The sequence below is a fragment of the Pristiophorus japonicus genome, unplaced genomic scaffold (assembly GCF_044704955.1).
Source record: "Pristiophorus japonicus isolate sPriJap1 unplaced genomic scaffold, sPriJap1.hap1 HAP1_SCAFFOLD_749, whole genome shotgun sequence".
NCBI lineage: Eukaryota > Metazoa > Chordata > Chondrichthyes > Pristiophoridae > Pristiophorus > Pristiophorus japonicus.
Genome location: NW_027254665.1, coordinates 131,265 through 156,298, shown reverse-complemented (window position 1 = coordinate 156,298; position 25,034 = coordinate 131,265). Strand labels below are relative to the sequence as shown.

Below are 25,034 nucleotides of genomic sequence, written 5' to 3'. Positions count from 1 at the left end.
CAACTTCCTGTGGTAGATAATTCCACATGCTCACAACTCTCTGAGTGAAGAAGTTTCTTCTCATCTCGGTCCTAAATGGCTTACCCCTTATCCTTAGACTATGACCCCTGGTTCTGGACTTCCCTAACATCGGGAACATTCTTCCTGTATCTAACCTGTCCAATCCCATCAGAATTTTACATGTTTCTATGAGATCCCCTATCATTCTTCTAAATTTCATTGAATATAAGCCTAATCAATCCAGTCTTTCTTCATATGTCAGTCCTGTCAGCCCAGGAATCAGTCTGGTGAACCTTCGCTGCACTCCCTCAATAGCAAGAATGTCTTTCCTCAGATTAGGAGAACAAAACTGTACACAATATTCAAGGTGTGGCCTCACCAAGGCCCTGAACAACTATAGTAAGACCTCCCTGCTCCTATACACAAATCCTCTCGCTATGAAGGCCAACATGCCATTTGCCGCCTTCACCGCCTGCTGTATGTGTATGCCAACTTTCAATGACTGATGTACCATGAAACCCAGGTCTCGTTGCACCACCCCTTTTACTAACCTGTCATAATTCAGATAATCTGCCTTCCTGTTTTTACCACCAAACATTTATCTACATTATATCGCATCTGCCATGTATTTGCCCACTCACCTAACCTGTCCAAGTCACCCTGCAGCCTCTTAGCATCCTCCTCACAGCTCACACTGCCACCAAGCTTAGTGTCATCTGCAAACTTGGAGATGTTACATTCAATTCCTTCGTCGAAATCATTAATGTATATTGTAAATAACAGGGGTCCCAGCACTAGTCATTGCCTGCCATTCTGAAAAGACCTGTTTATTCCTACTCTTTGCTTCCTGTCTGCCAACCACATCAGTACATTACCCCCAATACCATGTGCTTTAATTTTGCACACTAATCTCTTGAGTGGGACCTTGTCAAAAGCCTTTTGAAAGTCTAAATACACCACATCCACTGGCTCCCTCTTGTCCACTCTACTAGTTACATCCTCAAACAATTCTAGACGATTTCTCAAGCATGATTTCTCTTTCATAAATCCATGCTGACTTGGACCGAATCAAAGATAAAAGTTGAAAATGTTGTGGTATCTTCTGGTCTCTGTAAATCAGTGCTGTGAAATAGAACTGTAGCCCCTTTAGAGCCTATGTCAGCATCATTTTCCCACCTCAGTCATCATTATGTCCCTCTGCAAAGATTTCTAATGCCGTCCCAATTTGTGCCAGATGAGAACTCTCCCCTGCCATTGTACCGGGAGAAGAAAGATGCAGCGCCAGTCACTTTCTTCGGTAAAAGATTTGTGGAGATGAGCAGCCATGACTCCACTCTAAATTGCATAGGGCATATTCTAGTACGCAGTGCATTCTGGGTACTGATATCTGCCATTGGCGCCTAGAATTACTCAACGGATCCTTTTTAAGATCAGGCCAGAGAGAATCGCTTTGGCGAATTATTAATTTAAATGAAGTATTACTATGTTTTTTCCTTGGCTGCAGTTCGGGTCTGTCTCTGACTCATGAGAAGTGAAAATGGATAGACGAATGTGCAGCTCGAGATCTGGCTCGCGTTCTATTTCTGTCCCATCCAGCAGGACGGATAGAATGTCTTGGTGGGCCAGATATGGCCCATGGGCTGTATTTTGCCCACCAGTGATCGAGGGGAACAGATGCACAAATCATTAAAAGCAGGTTAACAAGGCAATGGAAATGTAAATAAAGCACTGGGTCTCATTTCTAGAGTAAGAGAATTACAAAGCAGAGAAGTTTTCTTAAACGTATATAGAACTTGATTAGACCACACTTGGAATACTGTGTTCAGTTTTGGTCTCCATATTATGAAAAAGATATACAGGCACTGTGGCTGTTGCAAAAAAGATTTCCAAGGATGACACCAGAAGTGAGAGGTTATAAGTATCCAGAATGGCTGAACATGCTGGGGCTCTTTCTCTAGAAAAGAGAAGGCTCAAAGAGATCTTTATAATTATGTAGCTGTTTGTTAGGGTAGATGTAGAGAAGATGTTACCACTTGTGAGGAGTCCAAAACTAGGAACTAAATATAAGATAGTCACTAATAAATCCAATAAGAAATTCAGGAGAAACCTCTTTACCAGAGAGTGGTTAGAATGTAGAGCTTGCTAGCACGTGGAGTTAAGGTGAATAGCTGAGCGCCTTTAAGGGGAAGCTAGATACGTACATGAGAGAGAAAGGAATAGAAGGATATGATAGGGTGAGGTGAACTAAGGTGAGAGAATGCTCGTGTGGAGCATAAACACCGTCATGGACATGTTGGGCAGAATGGCCTGTTTCTGTGAAGTAAATAATATGTAATTTTATAGTGAATTCTGAAAAGACATGGTACAGCACTCGAAACAATCTTCAGCAATGAGCTGGGTGTCACAAAGGGTCAAAATACTGACCTTTCACCCCTACCAATCTGAAGGACTTGTGTAAAATGAATGTGGTGAGTTCAAACAGAGTCCTTGGTGAGAGGTCAGATTTGTACCAAACCAGGCCCGAAATTGGCAGATGGACTGACGAACAAGTGCCTTTAAAAGTCTGCTTAATCCCTTTCAGTCATGTGTGTGTTTCAGCATGTTTGTGTGTGTGTTTGTCTTTGTGTGTCAATATACAGACACAGAACCCAACCTAACAAAAATCAGTCAGTCTGAGTCTTGAATGTTTCAGTTGAGCTCCAGCTTTTTGGGGGGAGAGATTTCCAGATTGCGACTGACCTTTGTGTGAAGAAGTGCATTCTGGCCTCACTCCTGAACGGCCTAGCTTTAACTTTTAAGTTTATTCCCCTTGTTCTGGACTCTCCCACCAGATGAAATAGTATCTCTCTATCATCTTAAACGTGTCAATGATATCATCCTTCATTTTCTATCTTCAAGGAAGTAAAAGACTTGTCTATGCCACCTGTCCTCATAATTTAATCCTTTTAGCCCCGGTATCAATCTGCTGAATCTGTGCTGCACCCCCGCCAAAGCTAATACATCATTCGTGAGGTCTAGAACTGAACACAATTCTCTCGATGGGCTCTTCCTTTGCATGGTTTAGTTTGCGCGGATGCAATTCATCCAGTCCTGAGGATTTATCGTTTCTACATTTTCCTAGTTTATAAATTCAGGAACAGAAATGGTCTGGAGTAGGGCTGGGGACAGAGTGACAGTAGTAATGCCAAGGTAATGAGGATGTGCCCTGGGAGTGCTTGATAGTGACACTGGAGTTAAACTGGAGGAAGGAACATCGGAACAGGAACAGGCCATTCAGCTCCTCGAGCCTGTTCCCCCATTCAGTGAGATCAGGGCTGATCTGTCTCTTAACTCTGTAGATACTGGATTCTTTTCCCTTCAATCTGTTTCAGCGAATTCACTGACACACGAACACTTTTAGTCTTAGCAACATAAGACCTTTATTAGAGATTCTCCGGCCGGGACCTGTTAAGATAAAGGGAACACCCTCGATTTGAGCCTGTCCACCTCTCTCCTGACAAGGCCCGTAACAGTACAAAAGCTCAATATTTATACATTGTTACAGCAGAACGTATTTGAGTGACACTCAGTTTATACAATCATTGGTCGACTTCCCCCAATAGCATACCCAATTGCAGGCTAACAACCATCCAAATAGGGCGGACTCCAGGGATGTGTTTATAGTTTCGATTTTATATAGCATTTCCCTATTTTATGGCTGATTATTAGCAGCCCCTCGTCTGACTCATGCTTGACTTTGCTTTTTGCGTAACTTGTGTTTGACCACAACTCTGAGTAACCCCTTTTTGTGTCAACATTGCAAATATCTCAGCTTGACATTTTCTTTTAGCCATTTTCCCATGATCCTATTCAACTGACACATTCACAACTCTTCTATTCACATTCTCAACTCCTTCCACCTGCTTTACCTCCGTATCCTTTTATACCCCTCCCCCGAAAAATCTCTGCTCATCCACAGCTCCGAGCTTCTCGCCATTAGAGAAGTGTATGTGTGTCAATCTTTGTAGCTGTGTATGTGTTTATGTATATATTTTGATATATGAATGTGTACGTGCTTGTGTATGTGCTTCTGTGGGTATGTCTCTACGTGTGTGTATGTGTCTGTGTGAGATTGTCTCTTCCTCCTTGTTCTGTTGCTCACTAAATGCAGTTCAGTATCAATGTGTCTCGGCCATTCACCTCCCCAGAAAGTGCTGATTTTCTGTTTCAATTGGTGCATTCTGATCAATTTGATTCTGGTATTTAACAGCAGAAAACAACTGCTGCAGAGTCTCAGCAAATGAATCTCTATTTGGATTATTTCACCGGTCCTGGCAACTGCTCCATAGGAACAGGAGTAGGCCATTGAGCCCCTCGAGCCTGTTCCCCCATTCAATGAGATGATGGCTGATCTGTGACCTTACTCCATATACCCACCTTTGACCAGATCCTTTAATACCTTTAGTTAACAAACAGCTATCAATCTCCGATTTAAAATTAACAACTGATCTAGCATCAATTGGTGTTTGAGGAAGCAAGTTCCAAACTTCTACCACCCATTATGTGTACATGTGTTTCCTCATTTCACTGCTAAAAGTTCTGGCTCTAATTTTTAGACTGTCCCGAGTCCTAGAATCCCCAACCAGCGAAATAGTTTCTCTCTATCTACCCCATCTGTTCCGTTTAATATCTTAAACTTCGATCAGATCAGCCCTTAACCTAAATTCTAGGGGATACAGCCCTAATTTGTGTAATTTTTCCTCATACCTTAAATCTTGGAGTCCAAGTATCATTGTGGTAAATCTACGCTGCACTCGCTCCAAGGTCAATATAACCTTCCTAAGGCATGGTGCCCAGAACTGCTCACAGTGCTCCAGGTGTTGGCTAACCAGGGCTTTGTATAGCTGCAGCATAACCTCTACCCCCTAGTATTCTAGTGCTCTAGATGTAAAAACCAGCGTTCCATTAGCCTTTCTGATTATTTTCTGTACTTGTTCATGACATTTTAATGATCTCTGTACCTGGACTCCCAAGTCTCTGTGGACCTCCACTGTTTTTAGCTTTTTACCATTTAGAAAGTACCTTCTTGTATCCTTTTTAGGTCCAAAGTGGATGACCTCACATTTGTCTACATTGAAATCGATTTGACGCAGTTTTGCTCATTAACTTAATCTATCGCTATCCCTTTGAAATTTGATGCTTTCAACTACACTGCCTGCAATGCCATCTTTCTTTTGTGTCAGCGGCAAATTTAGATATATGACTTTCTATTGCCATCAACTAAGTCATTAATAAATACTAGGGATAGTTGAATCCCCAACACAGATCCCTGTGGGACACCACATCCTGCCAACTTGAGAACCAACCTTTGTCCCTACCCTCTGTCACCTACAGCTCAGTCAATTTCCTAACCAGGTCAATAATTTGCAATGAATTCCTACTATCACCAAATTCCTCCACCCTGCTTGCAATCCACTTATCTGTGATGTTACAAGAGAAAAGCTAAATTCCAATCTGGTGATTATTTACCTTACTCACCGAATACCTACCAGTGAATTCGTACTATCACCAAATTAATCCAATCGGCTTGTGTGAACGATCCAGTGATGGATTCCCACCAGCCCGAGCTCTCTCTCTAAATCTACTGGGCCTTGTTTTCCATTATTTTTGACAGCCTATGTCTGTTTTTGAAGCAGTTTGGTCATTTTGTGCATTTATCTGAAACTTTTGAATAATCGGCAAGCGACACGTACTGATCTGCTGAGTTTATTTCCAGAGGACACCTATGCCGCGAGGGAGCAGGTTTCATAGCCAGGTTAAAATAGAATAAACCCAAACTCACATTCCAGAGATTGACGGGTACAAAAAAACCTACACTCTCATACTAGTAGCTGACAGGTAGAGTAAAACCCGCACTCGCATAGCAGAGACTGACAGGTACAGAATTAAACCCACATTCCCATAGCAGAGACTGACAGGTACAGAATAAAACCCACACCCAGTTATCAGAACAATAATATGCAGCAAGTAAAACCCATAGTCCCCTATCATAGTCCCTGACAGGGACACACTCACACACCAGAGACTGACGGAAAGAGTAAAACTCTCTAGGAAATCCCACTCCAGTGTCCGGCTCACCAAATCATTTTGCTGGTAATTCGGATTATAATTAAAATTCTCTCAATGTGGCCCATTTAATTGGTGATAAAAGCAACTTGTGAAACAATCCCATTTTTGCTGATTTAAATAGTGACAAAAAGATGGTCTGAGCATGCACTAAGTACATGCTGCTCCCCCCTCTCACCGCCCAGTGTTTAAACCGACGGGAAGGGCCCATGTGAGCTCCCCTCCCCCAGCTCTGTCAGCGGCTGCCGTTTCCTCTGTACTGGGCTGATGATCGTTGAACACATCAGGAAGCGGAGATATCCCGGGCCCGAGTAAGGGAGCAAACAGCAGCCTCCTTACAGCAGCTCATCACATTAGCACTGTGTCCACAGATGGGCTTTGAGTCGGGGTAAGTTCAGCGGCAGTCGGGGGCTGTCTGTAAGAGGTGGAGTGGAGCAGGAATTAGTTCTGGAACATGGAGTGAGTGGGGGAAGGGAGAGGCCATTCTCGGGCTGTGTGTGTACGGTGTAAGGTAACAGAGAAAGTAAATCACCTCGCTCTTTCAAATCAGTGCTGCTTTCTTTCCCCAAATCAGTAGTGAATGTTCCTGATTCAGTTCCAATCTCACAGTGTCTGTTGTTCTTGGACATTGAACAGTGGAAACACAGCCTGACTGTGGAGTGTCACAAAGTGCATCTATTGCAGGCACCAGGAGAGGAGTGTGAAAGGAGACATTTCAATAATCGGTTATTTTGTTTCGGTGTGTTGAATTCTCTAGAACCGTGTTGCAGGTGATCGAGAGATACATTGTCGCTCCCTCAGATACATCTGTGACATTCTGTTAACTGTACAGGCTCTCAGCTCTGTTTCATTAGACTGAAAACAATTGTTGTACAGCCCAGATACCTGTGGTTATAATCCAGGAAGCGATTCAGAACTTTACAGATTGTCCCATGGAAGTGGGAGATATAAACCTGGACTCTGCCAATCGGGTGTTCCCATTCATGGACCAGTGCTGGGTTTGGGTTGTGTCTGGATGCTGATAACTTACTATAGAACTGTCTGACACAGCTGGTGTGGGGAATCTGATCACTCACCACACCTCCGCCACGACCGTCCCGCTCCTCTGCTCATGGTCGTGGCGGAGGTGTGGTGAGTGATCGAGATGGAGGGGCATTGAGGGATCGTGGCTGAGATTCGGTGGGTGATCGTGGCGGAGGTTCGGCAAATGTTTGGTGTGGATGTGCGGTGGGAGATCATGGCGGAGGTGCGGCGAATGTTTGTGGCGGAGGAGCGGCAAGAGATTGTGACGGAGGTGTGGCGAATGAGGGTACAGGGCCCAGAAGAGCCGAGGGCCCAGGGGCAGCACAGGCCAGCCCACACTGGGTCTGTGCGCACTAGGTCCGTGCAGCCGAGCAGGTCTCCAGTCCTGGTCAACCCTTGCCACTGGATAAAGTCCTAGCTCTGTCAAGTACATGTGGTGGCTGATGTGCAGCGGTCACCACACGTTAAAAAAATCCACGCACAGGCATCTTCGACCCTTTCAATTGGAGTCAGGATTGAAATATCAGGTCCTTCATTGAAACATCTGTGAGCTCACGTGGAAGCAAGTCATCCTGGTTCGAGGGACCGCCTATGATGATGATGATGATGATGATGAGAGAATCTGAGTGCCGCTGTACTGCAGTGAGGTCAGACAATGTCACTGTTTGTATCGCGCATTCCTCTCTCCAGATACTTTACTTTATTATAAAGAAACACATTAATTATAACTTTATTGTTATAGTCTACAGGCACCTGTCCATGACTGTACCTAATATTTTTCTCATATTATTCTCAGAGCAAAATACTTCACCCCCAGAATAAATGTGATCTTTCCGCCACCTGGAACACAAGGAACAGTGCAGGCAGCTCCTTCTCACACACAGTAAGTACATTATCACTCACAGAGCGCAGAGACACAGAACTGACCTCAATCATATTGTCACAGGTAGCAGAAGCTGTCAGTCCCACAGTGATCCAAATCCCAGAGTTACATTATGAATCCCACAGTCACTTGGAACAGTACAATAAGATGTTGTTTCAAAGTCCAAACATATCGCTCTGAGAGGCAGATCCATTTTCACTCCCTTACTCACACACAAGGACTGACTGACACGGTGTCAATCCACAATGGGGTCTGTACACTGACTCTCAAACCCAGCAACTAACATACAAGAGCAGAGAAACGGAGGTAATGGACTGAACCAAACCTCCTGAGATAATCACAGATAATCTCAAACTAGCATAGGCCGAAAGAAGGAACAGAATCCAACAGTCACACAGCAAGAATAGCTGACAACAAGAGACTGTCAATTACATAATAACTCTCGCACTCAAACACATCACCATTCTAACAGAGACATAGTGAACCCCACATCCACAAACAGTGCCGGGGACTGAGAGACACAGAATGGATCCCACACCCACAAACAGTGCCAGGGATTGAGAGACACAGAATGGATCCCACACCCACAAACAGTGCCAGGGATTGAGAGACACAGAATGGATCCCACACCCACAAACAGTGCCAGGGATTGAGAGACACAGAATGGACCCCACACCCACAAACAATGCCAGGGATTGAGAGACACAGAATGGACCCCACACCCAGAAACAGTGCCAGGGATTGAGAGACACAGAATGGACCCCACACCCACAAACAGTGCCAGGGATTGAGAGACACAGAATGGACCCCACACCCACAAACAGAGCCAGGGACTGAGACACAGAATGGACCCCACACCTACACACAGTGCCAGGGACTGAGAGACACAGAATGGATCCCACACCTACAAACAGAGCCAAAGACTGAGACACAGAATGGACCCCACACCTACACACAGTGCCAGGGACTGAGAGACACAGAATGGATCCCACACCTACAAACAGAGCCAAAGACTGAGACACAGAATGGACCCCACACCCACACGCAGTGCCAGGGACTGAGAGAGACAGAATGATACATACACTCGGGCACAGTGAATGACGGATTGAGATTGAATCACAATCACATATGGTAACACACTGACTGACTGGCAGATATAGGTTAAAATCCACACTCACATATCGAAAAGTGACTGGTGCAGAGTAAAATGGATATTCACATAACTTTTATTCTGTACCTCTCAGTTTTTGTTAATACATTCTGTAAACCAGCCGATACAGAATAAAATACACACTTGCATCCCAGAGTCAGACAGCTATAAAGTAAAACACACACTCACATACCAGAGACTGGAAGATATGACTAATATCCACACTCCTGTACAAGAAACTGGCAGGTACTGATTAAAATACACAATCACATCCTGGAAACTAACAATTGGAGAGTAACAACAACAGACAAATACCAGAAATTGACAGATAAAGATTAAAACCATACTCACATTCCAAAGACTGACAGATACAGAGTAAAGCCCACACTCACACCACAGAGAGTGACACATACAGTCTATGACACACTCACACATGAGAAAATGACAGCTACAGAATCAAACCCACATTCACATCCCAGAGAGTGACAGCTACAGAGCAAAATCAACAGCCACATAAAAGATACTGATCGATGCAGAGTCAAACACACGCTCACATCCCACAGCCTAACAGGTACAGATTAAAACAGACTCACACATCAGAAACTGACAGATACAGCACAAAAGCAGCACTATCACAGCAGAAACTGACGGGTACAGATTAAAACCCCTATTAATATACTAGAAACTGACAGGGACAAAATAAAACCCAACTCAGATTTGAGAAAATGAAAGTTACAGAGTACAACCCAGGCTCACATCGCAGATATTAACATACAGAGTAAAACTCTCACTTTCATCCCAGAGCCTGAATGATAGAGGAAAACCACACTTGCATACCAGAAACTGACAGATACAGAGTAAAACTCTCACTCTCACATCAGAGACTAACAGATACAGAGTAAAATCCACACTTGCATCACAGACAGACAGCTATAGAGTAAATTCTGCACTCCCATATCCGAGACTAAGCTATACAGAGTAAAACTTACACTTACATAAAAGACAATGAGAGATACCCGCTCTCAGATATCATAAACTGACAGATACAGGCTAAAGTCCACTCTCACATATCAGAAACTGCCAGGTACTGATTAAAGCCCACGTTAACATACGAGAAAATGACAGCTATAGAATAAAACCCCACTCACATACCAGAGTCTGAATGATAAAGTATAAAATCACACTCGCATAGCAGAGAAAGACAGCTATAGAATAAAACCCACTCACATACCAAAGACGTGACTGATACAGAGTAAAACGCACACTCACATCCCAGAGACTGAGAACTACATAGTTTTACCTACATTCCTATACCGGAAACAGACAGGTACAGAAAAAATTAACACTCACATCCCAGAAACTGGCAGGTACAGAGGAAAACCCATGTTACAAATTCAGAAAATAACAGGTACAGAATAAAACTCACATAACAGAAACTGACAAGTACAGAATAAATCCCCAATCACATACGAGAAACTGACAGGTACAGGATAATACCCACATTGACATACCAGAGACCGACAGGTACAGAGTAAAATCCACACTCACATCCCGGAGACAGGCAAAAACAGAGTGGAACTCGCAGTCACATTCCAGAAGCTGACATGGTGTATAATAAAACCCACTTTTGCCCACCAAAAACTGAAGAAAGAACAACAGAACAACACTCACGTAGCAGATACTGACAGCTGTAAGAGAATAAGAAATAGTTGGCGGTAAGGCCGCTCGAGCCTGCTCCACAATTCATTACATTCATGGCTGAACTTCATCCTGAACTCCTGCCTGATACCCATTTCCCTTGATTCCCTTTGTTCTCTGTCTTGAATATACTCAATGACTGAGTGTCTCAGACCTATGTGTATAGAATTCCAAAGATTCACATCCCTCTGAGTGAATACATTGCTCCTCATCTCAGTCCTAAGTGTCCGATCCCTTATCCTGAGACTATGACCCCTAGATCGAGACTATCCAGCAAAGGGAAACATCCTCACAGCATCTACTCTGCCAAGACTTCTAAGATTTTTTTTAGGTTTCAATGAGCTCAGCTCTCATTCTTCTAAACTCCAGAGTGTATAGGTGCATTTCACTCAATCTCTCTAACCCAGGATTCAATGTTGCACCCCCTCTAATATCCTTCCTTAGGCAATGAGACCAAAACTGTGCCCAGTAATCCAGGTGTGGTCTCACCAAAGCCCTACATAATTGCAGCCACATTTCTTTACCCTTATACTCCAAACCCCTTGTAATAAAGGCCAACATATCCTTTACCTTCCTAATTGCTTGCAGTAGCTGCAAGTTAACTATATGTGATTTGTGTACAATGATACTCAAATCCCCCTGAATAACTACATTTGCTAGTCTCTCCTCTTTTAAACATTCTGCTTTTTGATTCATATAAAATTTAACACACACTCACATCCCATAGTCTGAATTATACAGTGTAAAACACACACTCACATCCCATAGTCTGAATTATACAGTGTAAAACACACACTCACATCCCATAGTCTGAACTATACAGTGTAAAACACACACTCACATCCCATAGTCTGAACTATACAGTGTAAAACACACACTCACATCCCATAGTCTGAACTATACAGTGTAAAACCCACACTCACATCCCATAGTCTGAATTATACAGTGTAAAACACACACTCACATCCCATAGTCTGAACTATACAGTGTAAAACACACATTCACATCCCATAGTCTGAACTGCACAGTGTAAAACACACATTCACATCCCATAGTCTGAACTGCACAGTGTAAAACACACACTCACATCCCATAGTCTGAACTATACAGGGTGACAGATTGAGCAGAGACAGCAGCCTCTGAGCTTCCAGATCCACCTCCAAACTTCACACTCGAGCATTGAAATACTTGCCTGCTTCCCCCCCCCCTACCCCCGGCCACTCGTCTCCCCGCCCAGTGTTTAAACCGACGGGAAGGGCCCATGCGACCTCTCCTCCCCCAACTCTGCCAGTGGCTGCCATTTCCTCTGTGCTGGGCTGATAATCGTTGAACACATCAGGGAGCGGAGATATCCTGGGCCAGAGTAAGGGAGCAAACAGCAGCCACCTTACAGCAGCTCATCGCGTTGGGACTGTGTCCGCAAATGGGCTTTGTGTCAGGGAATCGGGGGCTGTTTGTAAGAGGCAGAATGGAGCAGGAAGTAGTTCGGGAACGTGGAGTGAGTGGGGGAAGGGAGCGGGGATATCCCGGGCTGTGTGTGTACAGTGTAAGGTAACAGAGAAAGTTAATCACCACACTCTTTCAAATCATTGCTGGTTTCTGTCACCAAACCAGTAGTGAATGTTCCTGATTCAGTCCCAATCTCACCGTGTCTGCCCTTCTTGGACATTGAACAGTGGAAACACAGCCTGACAGTGAGGATGTGAGGAGTGTCACAAAGTGCATCTATTGCAGGCACCAGACAGAGAGTAGACATTTCAAATTTGGTAATTTTGTTTCAGTGCGTTGAGTTCTCCAGAACCGTGTTGAAGGTGATCGAGAGATACATTGTCGCTCCCTCAGATACATCATGATCCGGGCTCTGTGACATTCTGTTGACTGCACAGGCACTTAACTCGGTTTCAATAAACTGAGAACAATTGTTGTACAGCCCAGGTACCTGTGGTTATAATCCAGAAAGTGATTCAGAATTTTACAGGTAGTCCTATGGGAGTGGAGGATATAAACCTCGATTGTATTAATCGGGTGATCCCATTCATGGACCAGTGCTGGGTTTGGGTTGTGTCTGGTTGCTGATAACTTTCTATAGAACCGTCCTACACACCTGGTGTGGAAAATCTGAGTGCCGCTGTACTGCAGTGAGGTCAGACAAGGACACTGTTTGTATCACAGTTTCCTCTCTCCAGATACTTTACTTTATTATAAACATATACATTCATTACAACTTTATTTTATATTTTCCCCATCAGTTGTCCATATCATAACTAATATTTTTCTGGTATTATTCTCAAAGCAAAATACTTCATTGAGCCAGTATAAATGATATTTCTTCCACCCAGAACACAAGAAAAAGTGCAGGCAGCTCCTTCTCGCATACAGTAAGTACATTATCACTCACAGAGCACAGAGACACAGAACTGACCTCAATCCTGTTATCACAGGCAGCAGAAGCTGTCAGTCCAACAGTGATCCGAAGTGGCTGAGTTACATTGTGAATCTTACAGCCACACAGAACGGTAGGATCAAATGCTGTTTCACTATTGAAACATATCACATTCATATACCAGATACTGAAATATACAGAATAAAACCCACACTTGCACACCAGAAACTGATGGGTATAGATTAAACCCCACACATAGACCAGAAACTGACAGCTATGGGATAAAACCAACACTCAAATACCAGGAACTGACAGGTACAGATTAATCCCCACTTTCACATATCAAAGACTGAAAGGTACATCTTAAAACCACTCTCTCATACCAGAAACAGACAGATACAGAATATCACCCACACTCACATACCAGAAACTAATAGGTACAGATTAAAGCCCACAATAATAGACCAGAAATTGATAGGTACAGATTAACCCCACACTCATATACCAGAAACTGATATGTACAGATTAAACCCACACTCACATACCAGAAACTGATGGGTACAGGTTAAACCCCACATTCGCATACCAGAGATTGAAATGTACAGAATAAAATACACACTCACATATAAACTGACAGTTACAGAAAAAATACACAGTCACATACCAGAGACTGACAGGTACAGATTAAAGACCACACTCACATACCAGAAACTGACAGGTACAGATTAACCCCACAGTCATATACCAGAACCGAGAGGTACAGAATAAACCCACACTCACATAGCAAGCTGACAGGTGCAGATTAACCCACACTAACATACCAGAGACAAATGGATACAGAATAAACACCACACTCAAATACTAGGGAGTGACAGGTACAGATTAAAACCCACAATCACATAACCGAAACTGAGGGGTAGAGAGTAACCCCAACAATCATATACCAGTAACTGACAGGTGCAGATTAAATGCCACATTCATATACCAGAGATAGACAGGTACAGAATAAAATACACACTCTCATACTATAATCTGACACCATCAGTTCCGGTGAGATCCAGACCGCCATGCGCCTGCTGCTGCCTGGGGAGCTGGCCAAACACGCCGTGTTGGAAGGGACAAAGGCGGTAACCAAGTACACCAGCTCCCAGTAAAACTCCACGCTGTCCTGAGAACAAACCAGAAACACAACGGCTCTTTTAAGAGCAACCCACGACCTCTCTGAAAGACCTAAAGCGCATCACCCTTTAGACTCAATTTACTGTAATTATTTCCTGAACAAGTGTGTTTGGGAACCTTTGCAGTTCCAGCTGTGGAGTTAGTTTTGAATTAACATAAGCAGCTTCACTGTCTGGTTCGACGTTAGGACCGCTGTTGAATTTCCCGCCATTCAAGCTACAAACACGATTCCTTGTCGCTCGTTCCCATTTACAGCGCCTGCCGAGGAATTAAGAGCTTGTTTAGGGAATGAGGCTCAGATTTCAGTCACCTCATTCTCTCGCAAGCCCTTTACAAGTTTATTTTTCAATTCCTGTTACGGTCAATCCGTTTATTAACCCGGGACTCCCTGCAGTGTAAAAACCCAGAATGGGAGTTCGTACAGAGACCAGAATGGGAGCAGTGTGAACACTCTATCCCTCTTCCCTTTTCACATAAGGGCTCCCAGTTCTGGTCTCACTCCCGCCTGTGCGGAAGATCAATCCATGATTTGTGATTCCCAACTTTTACACAGTTTGAGCTGGAATGTGTCCTGTTACAGAATCAGTGAGGATTGATTGCCGTCCGTTACAGACAGATTGACAGTGAACGCGAATTTAATTTTGATTGTAACAGCCTGGAATTAGTAAGGGAAATATGGAATTAAATAAAAGGAAGTAAAATCTGTTTGTAAACCTTTGGCTAATGGTGCATTTATTAACATAATCCGCACTTTAAAAAATTATTGGCGGTGTTTTTGAAATTAAAAATCGTTCGAGGTGTGACTGTTGAGGACAGGAATTTCCGCCCTCGTTTCATTGGTGGTCTCAACAGACAATGGGTAAGGCGAGAGATTAATATTCAACGGCGATTTCAGTAAAGAATCATCATGACTGGAGGAGGCAAAGGACTGGGTAAAGGCAGAGCCAAACGGCACCATAAAGTGCTCCGTAATAACATCCAGGGCATCACCAAACCAGCCATCCGCCGCCTGTCTCGCCGTGGCCGTGTCAAGCGGATCTCGAGCCTGATCTACGAGGAGACCCGCGGGGTGCTGAAGGTTTTCCTGGAGAATGTGATCAGGGATGCGGTCACCTACACTGAACACGCCAAGCGCAAGACGGTCACTGCCATGGATGTGGTGTACGCTCTGAAACAGCAGAGCTGCACTCTCTATGGATTCGGCGGCTGAATAACGTGACCCTTTCCCCCTAACACAACACAAAGGCTCTTCTCAGAGCCACCCACCTCCTCACAGAGAGAGCAGTGACCTGGGGAACGGGGGCGAGATAGTTGATTTACATTTTGTTCTGTATAGATATGTTTTTTGCCAAGATCTATATTGTGGTGTTAGGTGTTTTAAATCAGCATATACACGATGGACAGAATGTCCTTTTAGTCTTCAAATCATAGACATTTACGGGGCATTCCAGATGAAGGTAATACTGAAAAAACTAATGTAGTTAGAACATAAGAACATAAGAACATAAGAAATAGGAGCAAATGTAGGCCATACGGCCCCTCGAGCCTGCTCCGCCATTTAATACGATCATGGACTCTGGTCTACTTCCCTGCCCCATATTCCCTTATTCCCTTATCATTAAGAAACTGTCTGTTTCTGTCTTAAATTTATTCAATGTCCCAGCTCTCTGAGGCAGCGAATTCCACAGATTCACAATCCTCGGAGAAGAAATTTCTCCTCATCTCAGTTTTAAATGGGCGACCTCTTATTCTAAGATTAAGCCCTCTAGTTCTAGTTTCCTCTAGCAGTGGAAACATCCTCTCTGCATCCACCTTGTTAAGCCCCCTCATAATCTTATATGTTTCGATAAGATCACCTCTCATTCTTCTGAATTCCAATGAGTAGAGGCCCAACCTACTCAACCTTTCCTCAAGTCAACCCCCTCATTCCGGAATCAACCTTGTGAAACTTCTCTGAACTGCCTCCAAAGCAAGTATATCCTTTTGTAAATATGGAAACCAAAACTGCATGCAGTATTCCAGGTGTGGCCTCACCAATACCCTGTACAACTGTAGCAAGACTTCCCTGCTTTTATACTCCATCCCCTTTGCAATAAAGGCCAGATTCCATTGGCCTTCCTGATCACTTGCTGTACCTGCATACTAACCTTTTGTGTTTCATGCACAAGTACCCCCAGGTCCCGCTGCATTGCAGCACTTTGAAATCTTTCACCATTGAAATAATAACTTGCACTTTGGCAGAAAAAAATCAAAGAGCATGACCTCACACTTTCCAATATTATACTCCATCTGCTAAATCCTTGCTCACTCACTTAGCCTGTCTATGTCCTTTTGCAGAATTTTTGTGTCCTCCTCACCCATTGCTTTTTCTCCCATCTTTGTATCGTCAGCAAACTTGGCTGCGTTACACTCGGTCCCTTCTTCCAAGTCATTAATATAGATCATAAATAGTTGGAGTCCTAGCACTGATCCCTGTGGCATCCCATTGGTACTGATTGCCAACCCGGGAATGAACCATTTATCCCCACTCTCTGGTTTCTGTTTGTTAGCCAATCCTCTATCCATGCTAATATATTACCCCCAACCCCGTGAACTTTTATCTTGTGCAGTCAGTAACCTTTTATGTGGCACCTTGTCAAATGCGTTCTGGAAGTCCAAATACACCACATCCACTGCTTCCCCATTATCCACCCTGTTCGTGACATCCTCAAAAGAATTCCAGCAAATTTGTCAAACATGACTTCCCCTTCATAAATCCGTACTGTTACATCTATGTTACAGCAGTGACAGATAAGAAAGGTGTTGAATTAAACGATGGGAGGAAGGCAGCATCAGGGCGGAAGGACAGTGAGGGTCCCTTGCCCTCATAGAAGGACTCCCAAGTCCTATACAGAAGTGACCCTCAGGCAATCTCGGTTACAAGCCGGTCAATGTCTCGAACATGTAGAAATGTAGATCGACAAACACAGCTGTTCAGATTATTGAATGTATATATAGAAAAAAACGTGAATGAACCTTCCTCATAAGTCCGGCCGTCATTAACCATTTTTGCCTGAGAGCAGAATAGAAACATAAAGAACGGAGTATAAATCGGGAGTATAAATTGATGACCTAATTTAAGAATTTGAGATTGTGGCGAGCAATAAATCTGATTGGTATCTTTAAACATCCAATCAGAGAGATACAGAACAATGGAAATTGACAACGCAGCCAATGAACCAATCACAGTCATTGCCTTCACCCATCCCTCATTAGCATAGGGCTGTGGGCGGAGTGTGGGGCTGCCTATATAATGCGAGCCCAGAGCAAGATTTTCTTCATATCCGTGCCTGACTGAACAAGACGATGCCTAGGGTGGCTTGACCCATCCACCTCCATGGAGGTGTGTGGGGGACCTGACCCATCCACCTCCATGGCACGAACCTGGTATTGCAGTACTTCCAGGAACGGTGCAGTGGCTCTAGGCCTTTTGGCTAAGAGCATTGGCGCAGAGTGATCCTTGAATGGGCCCAAGGTGACCTCTGGCGTTTGTGATTTGACAAAGAATTGGAACGATTGGCTACGAATTTAAAAAAAAAACCAATTTCGAAAAAGGGTGCCAAGAAAGTCATCAAGAAAACACCACCAAAGGGCGGCAAGAAGCGCCGAAAGTCGAGGAAGGAGAGTTACTCCATCTACATCTACAAAGTAATGAAGCAGGTTCACCCCGACACCGGCATCTCCTCCAAGGCCATGGGCATCATGAACTCGTTTGTGAACGATATTTTCGAGCGCATTGCGGGTGAGGCTTCCCTCCTAGCCCATTACAACAAGCGCCGCACCATCAGTTCCAGGGAGATCCAGACCGCCGTGCGCCTGCTGCTGCCCGGGGAGCTGGCCAAGCACGCCGTGTCGGAAGGGACAAAGGCGGTGACCAAGTACACCAGCTCCAAGTAAAACTTCACGTTGTCCTGACAGAACAAACCCCAAACACAACGGCTCTTTTAAGAGCCACCCACAACATCATTGAAAGAGCTGCACAAACACATCAGCCTTTAGACTGAATTTACTGTAATTATTTCCCGAACAAGTGTGTGTGAGAACCTTTGTAGTTCCAGCTGTAGATTTAGTTTTGAATTCTCATAAGTAGCTTCACTGACCGGCTTGACCTTGGCGTCACTGGAATTTCCTGCAGTGAGTAAACTACAAACACGGTCCCTGATCTCTTTCCCTTTGTTCTCAGACCCGTTCATTCACAGCGCCTGCTGACGAATTTATTTTGGGGGGCGGGGAAACTCCGATTTCAGTCACACTCTCACTCAAGCCCTTTTCACGTGTTTTTTTATTCCGTTGCGCTCAATCCGTTTATTAACCCGAGACTCCCCGCAGTGTAACAACCCAGAATGGGAGTTCTTAGAGACTGGAACAGGGGCAGTTTGAACTCTGTCCCTCTTCTCTTTTTTTACAGAAGGACTCTCCGTACTGGTCTCACTCCCAAAGCAGCTCCTGTGAAAACAAGTTCACTTTTACAAAGATGGAGCTGGAATGTGTCCCGTTACAGAATCAGTGGGGACTGAGTCCCGCCCGTTACAGACAGTTTGAAACTGAAGCCGAATTTAATCCTGATTGTAACAGGTTGGAATTTGCAAGGGGAACATGGAATAAGACAAGAGGAAACAAAAAGTGTTTTGAAGTATTTGGCTAATGGTGAAGTTACTAACATAATCCGCAATTTTAACAATTATTGGCGGGATTTTTGAATTTAAAAAATCGTTAGGTTCTGGCTGTTGAGAACCAGTAATTTCCGCCCTCCTTTCATTGCTGGACTAAGCAGGCTGTGATTGGTCATCGGAAACAGCCAATGAAATCCACGACAGAGTGACCAATCACAAGTTTGCTCCCTGCGTCCATCCAGAAGGTATAAGAAGGGCAGACTGCTCCTGGGCACGGCCAAGGGTGCCATCAGCCGGTCCAGGCAGCGGGCGGTCGAGGGGGTCGTTCAACCTGACTGCCTGCCTCTCTTCCGCTCTTACATCCGGTCCAGGGTGTCCTTGGAGATGGAGCACGCGGTGTCCACCGGTACGCTCGCGGCCTTCCGCGAGAGGTGGGCACCGGAGGGACTGGAGTGCATCATCACGCCCGGCAACCAAATTTTAATTTGATTTTACGTTTTTTAAGTTTAATTTGTCTTAATTGCCGGTGCTTTTAGTGTCCCCCTTCCCTTTTATAGGGGGCACTGGGGAAAATTGTGATTTTAGTGCCCAAAAAAAAAAAAAGAAAAACACAAAAAAAAAGGGGGGGGGGGGAAAAAAGGGCCTTGTAAATGTCTGGAGTGTCACCCAGGTCTGGTGGCACCGTTTAATGTTTTTATGTTTTGCAGGTAAACTCAAAAGAGTTAAGAAGGGCAGATGTGGGAGGAGTTTCTCATTCCTTGTCTGAACCTGCGGATTGTGGAAATGTCTGGAAGAGTAAAAACTAGCGGTAAAGCTCGGGCCAAGGCCAAGTATCGCTCCTCCCGGGCCGGACTGCAGTTCCCTTCGGGCCGTGTTCACAGGCTCCTGCGAAAGGGGAACTACGCTCAGCGTGTGGGTGCCGGAGCCCCGGTCTACATGGCTGCTGTGCTCGAGTATCTGACCGCTGAAATCCTGGAGCTAGCCGGCAACGCGGCCCGCGACAACAAGAAGACCCGCATCATCCCTAGACACCTGCAGCTGGCCATCCGCAACGACGAGGAGCTCAACAAGCTGCTGGGAAAGGTGACCATCGCTCAGGGCGGGGTGTTGCCTAATATCCAGGCTGTGCTGCTGCCCAAGAAAACCACCACTTCGTCCAAGACCAAGTAAAGCGGACAAGATTTAAACTAATAACCCAAAGGCTCTTTTCAGAGCCACTCACAGTATCTGTGAAAGGGCTGCTTACTGTATTAATGGAGACCTTGTGTTCAGGTACCAATAAATTGGTCTATTTCAGACCTGTGTGCGGGAGTTTTCAGTTCCTGGTATCTGCATTACGGTTCTCTGCTCACGCAAACTGTTCTAGTTAGCAGCTAATAATTAAACTACAGTTGTCAGAGATTCAAAACTTGTATAAATACCGCAACCGGTTCCCTAAATATTATTTAATCTATCAATGAAAGCTGTATGAAGAAATTCGGCGGTTATTAAAATGGCCTAGTTTAATTCTGGTCTGGTTTGAGAGTTTGAATGCTGGTTCTGTTCCCAGGATCTCCGGCCGTTCCGGGCTGTGTATTTCTCTCCTAAGCCGGTCAGTTTAGGCCTACACTGAGCAGCCAAGCGCAAGACGGTCACTGCCATGGATGTGGTGTGCACTCTGAAACGGCAGGGCCGCACTTTCTATGGATTCAACGCGACCCTCTCCCCCAAGCACAAAGCAAAGGCTCGTCTAAGTGCCACCCACCGCCTCACGGGGGGAGGGGAGGGGATGCAGGGAGGTTGATATAGTTCATTTACATTTTGTTCGGTATAGATAGATATTTTTCGCCAAGGTCTATATGTTTTAAATCAGCAAAAGTACGATGGACGGAATATCCTTTTAGTTTCAGAATTATAGATATTTATCATAGAAGCTTACAACACGGAATGAGGCCACTTCGGCCCATCGTGTCCGTGCCGGCCAACAAAAGGCTATCCAGCCGAATCCCACTTTCCAGCTCTAGGTCCGTAACCCTGCAGGTTACGGCACTTCAAGTGCACGTCCAAGTAGTTTTAAATGTGGTGAGGGTTTCTGCCTCTACCACCCTTTCAGGCAGTGAGTTCCAGAGCGCAGCCACCCTCTGCGTGAAGATATTTCCCCTCTAAATCCTCTACCAATTACTTGAAATTTATGCCTCCTGTGCTAAGGGAAATAGGCCCTTTACGGCACAGAAGGTACGGAATATTCCAGGTGAAGGTAACACTGAAACAACTAATGTAGTTACAGCAGTGAAAGATAAGAAAGGTGTTGAATTAAACGGTGGGAGGAAGGCAGCATCAGGGCGGAAGGACAGTGAGGGTCTTTTGCCCTCATAGAAGGACTCCCAAGTCCTGACCAGAAGTGACCCTCAGGCAATCTCGGTTACAAACCGGCCAATGTCTGTCGAACATGTGGACATCTAGATCGATAAAGAACAGAATATGGCTCGGGAGGGGATGTAACTGATGACCTAATTGAAGAATTTGAGATTGTGGCGAGCAGTAAATCTGATTGGATGTTTAAAGAGACCAATCAGAGAATTACAGAACAATAGAAATTGACAACGCAGCCAATGAACCAATCACAATTGTTGCCTTCACCCATCCCTCATTAGCATAGGGCTGTGGGCGGAGTGTGGGGCTGCCTATATAATGCGAGCTCTGAGCTAAGTTTATGTCATGTCTGGGTTGGATTGAACAAGACGATGCCTGAAGAGAAGAAATCAGTTACTGCCAAGAAAGGCGCCAAGAAAGTGATCAAGAAAACACCACCGAAGGGCGGTAAGAAGCGCAGGAAGTCGAGGAAGGAGAGTTACTCCATCTACATCTACAAAGTGATGAAGCAGGTTCACCCCGACACCGGCATCTCCTCCAAGGCCATGGGCATCATGAACTCGTTTGTGAACGATATTTTTGAGCGCATCGCTGGTGAGGCTTCCCGCCTGGCCCATTACAACAAGCGATCCACCATCAGCTCCCGGGAGATCCAGACCGCCGTGCGTCTGCTGCTGCCCGGGGAGCTGGCCAAGCACGCCGTGTCGGAAGGGACAAAGGCGGTGACCAAGTACACCAGCTCCAAGTAAAACTCCACTCTGTCCTGATACAACAAGCCAGAAACACAACGGCTCTTTTAAGAGCCACCCACAACGTCTCTGAAAGAGCTGCACAAACACGTCACCCTTTAAACTCAATTTACTGTAGTTATTTCCCGAGCAAGTGTTTGACAACATTTAAAGTTCCAGCTGTAGATTTAGATTTGAATTCTCAGATAAGCGGTTTTACTGTCCGGTTCAACCTTAGCTTCTCTGATGAATTTCCCTCCCAGTAAACTGCACACACTGTCCCTGGCCGCCTGCCAATGAATTATGATTTTGTTTTAGGAGGTGATACTCAGACTTTAGTCACCTCATTCTTTCTCAAGCCCTTTACAATATAAAAAAAATTCTAGTTCGGGTCAACCCGCTTATTAATCTGAGATTCCGAGTGCAACGGCCCAGACTGGGAGTTCTTACAGAGACCAGAACAGGGAGTTTGAACCCTGTGTCCCTCTTCTCTTTTCACAGAAGAACTCCCAGTCCTGGTCTCACTCCCGCCTGTGCGGAGGATCGATCCATGATCTGTGATTCCCAAATTGTACAAAGATTGATCTGGAATGTGTCCCGTTACAGAACGTATGAAACTGAACCCGAATTTAATCCTGATTGTAACATCCTGGAATTTTGAAGGTAATACGGAATACGGCAAAAGGAAATAAAAAGTGTTTGGAAATCTTTGGCTAATGGTGAATTTATTAACATAATCCGCATTGTAAAAATTATTGGCGGGGTTTTTGAAATTGAAGATTCGTTGGCAGTCGAACAGTAATTTTCGCCCTCTTTTCATTGGCGGGCTAAACAGACGGTGATTGGTCAGCGGAAAAGACCAATGAAATCCACCTCAGAGCGACCAATCACAAGTTCGCACCCTACATCCCTCCAGAAGCTATAAGAAGGGCAGATGTGGGAGGAGTTTCTCACTCTGTCTGAACTTGTGAATCGTGGAAATGTCTGGAAGAGGAAAAACCGGCGGTAAAGCTCGCGCCAAGGCCAAGTCTCGTTCCTCCCGGGCCGGACTGCAGTTCCCTGTGGGCCGTGTTCACAGGCTCCTGCGAAAGGGGAACTACGCTCAGCGTGTGGGTGCCGGAGCCCCGGTATACATGGCTGCTGTGCTCGAGTATCTGACCGCTGAAATCCTGGAGCTAGCCGGCAACGCGGCCCGCGACAACAAGAAGACCCGCATCATCCCCAGACACCTGCAGCTGGCCATCCGCAACGACGAGGAACTCAACAAGCTGCTGGGAAAGGTGACCATCGCTCAGGGCGGGGTGCTGCCGAATATCCAGGCTGTGCTGCTGCCCAATAAAACCACCACTTCGTCCAAGACCAAGTAAAGCGGACAAGATTTAATCTAATAACCCAAAGGCTCTTTTCAGAGCCACACACAGTATCTGTGAAAGGGCTGCTGTGAAATGGAGTCAGAGCCCTTTAATTCATGTACCGATAGATTGGCCTGTTTTAGACCTGTAAACATAGAAAATAGGTACAGGAGTAGGCCATTCGGCCCTTCGAGCCTGCACCACCATTCAATAAGATCATAGCTGATTATTCCCTCAGTACCCCTTTTCTGCTTTCTCTCAATATCCCTTTAGCCATAAGGGCCAGATCTAACTCCCTCTTGAATATATCTAACGAACTGGCATTAACAACTCTGCGGTAGGGAATTCCACAGATTAACAACTCAGTGAATAAGCTTCTCATCTCAGTCCTAAATGACTTACCCCTTATCCGTACGCGGGAGTTTTCAGTTCCCGTTCTCTGCATTACGGTTCTCTGCTCACACATACACTCTTCCCGTTAACAGCGAATAATTGAACTACAGTTGTCACTCAACAATTGTATAAATACCGCCACCGGTTCTTTAAATATTCTTTAATCTGTCTGAAAACGAGAGTCGGCGATGATGAATTATTGTAGTAATAAAAGGGCCTAGTTTAATTCTGGTCTGGTTTGAGATAGTTTGAATGCTGATTTTGTTCTCGGGAGCTCTGGCCGTTCCCGGGCTGTGTATTTCTCTGCTAACCCAGTCAGTTTCGACCGCACTGCATCAGCGAGCGATGTACACACACAGGACCCGGGTCCATTGCAGTGCTTCCCAGATCTACCTGCCCCCATTCTCCGGCAACACCGAATGGGGAAATCTGTGCTTTGCCCCGGGGAACTTGGGGTCAGAGCGACGCAAAGCCGATGTCAGTTTCTGAAAATATTAAGGGGCTCATCAGTTAATCGTCAATAACTCCCATGTGAACCGAGCTGGTATATAAATACACGATCACTAAACAGTCCGACACCCTCTGCCCGTCCCTACAGTGGGTTAATGAACAACAGGAAGCTTTGGTTACAAGAGATCGCAGCTCTTTCCTTTGCTGATTTGGTGGCTCTGAAAAGAGCCGTTGTTGCACTTGGTGCTGAAGCTTCGAGCCGGGGGAGGAGGAGTCTAGGCGCGCTCCCCGCGGATGCGGCGGGCCAACTGGATGTCTTTGGGCATGATGGTGACTCGCTTGGCGTGGATGGCGCACAGGTTGGTGTCCTCAAAGAGCCCCACCAGGTAAGCCTCGCTGGCCTCCTGCAGGGCCATGACGGCCGAGCTCTGGAAGCGCAGGTCAGTCTTGAAGTCTTGAGCGATCTCCCGCACCAGGCGCTGGAAGGGCAGTTTGCGGATCAGCAGCTCGGTGGATTTCTGGTAGCGGCGGATCTCCCTCAGAGCCACGGTGCCGGGTCTGTAGCGATGAGGCTTCTTCACTCCACCCGTGGCCGGAGCGCTCTTCCGGGCCGCTTTGGTCGCCAGCTGTTTGCGAGGAGCTTTCCCTCCGGTGGATTTGCGCGCTGTCTGCTTGGTCCTGGCCAT

The 25,034-nt window shown here is 45.4% G+C and overlaps 1 protein-coding gene and 1 long non-coding RNA gene across 3 annotated transcripts in view; one reads left to right on the top strand and one right to left on the bottom strand.

Moving 5' to 3' along the window:
- Nucleotides 1-20,058, top strand: part of LOC139256607 (uncharacterized) — a 62,006-nt gene extending 41,948 nt beyond the window's left edge. The window contains exons 3-4 of one of the 2 annotated variants that reach the window (XR_011592193.1): nt 7,925-8,011; nt 19,781-20,058. This is a non-coding gene — a long non-coding RNA (uncharacterized lncRNA). Of the gene's footprint in view, nt 1-7,924; nt 8,012-18,868; nt 19,018-19,780 lie in introns of those variants that run through there. The other variant, XR_011592192.1, reaches the window with a different exon arrangement.
- Nucleotides 20,059-24,623: 4,565 nt separating this feature from the next.
- Nucleotides 24,624-25,034, bottom strand: LOC139256603 (histone H3). The gene has a single exon (XM_070874268.1). It carries the CDS (start codon nt 25,032-25,034, stop codon nt 24,624-24,626), a length of 411 nt encoding a protein of 136 aa, XP_070730369.1.

Bases quoted from the DNA above. Each gene is read 5' to 3' on its own strand.
- LOC139256603 (XM_070874268.1), bottom strand. From the start codon at position 25,034: ATGGCCAGGACCAAGCAGACAGCGCGCAAATCCACCGGAGGGAAAGCT.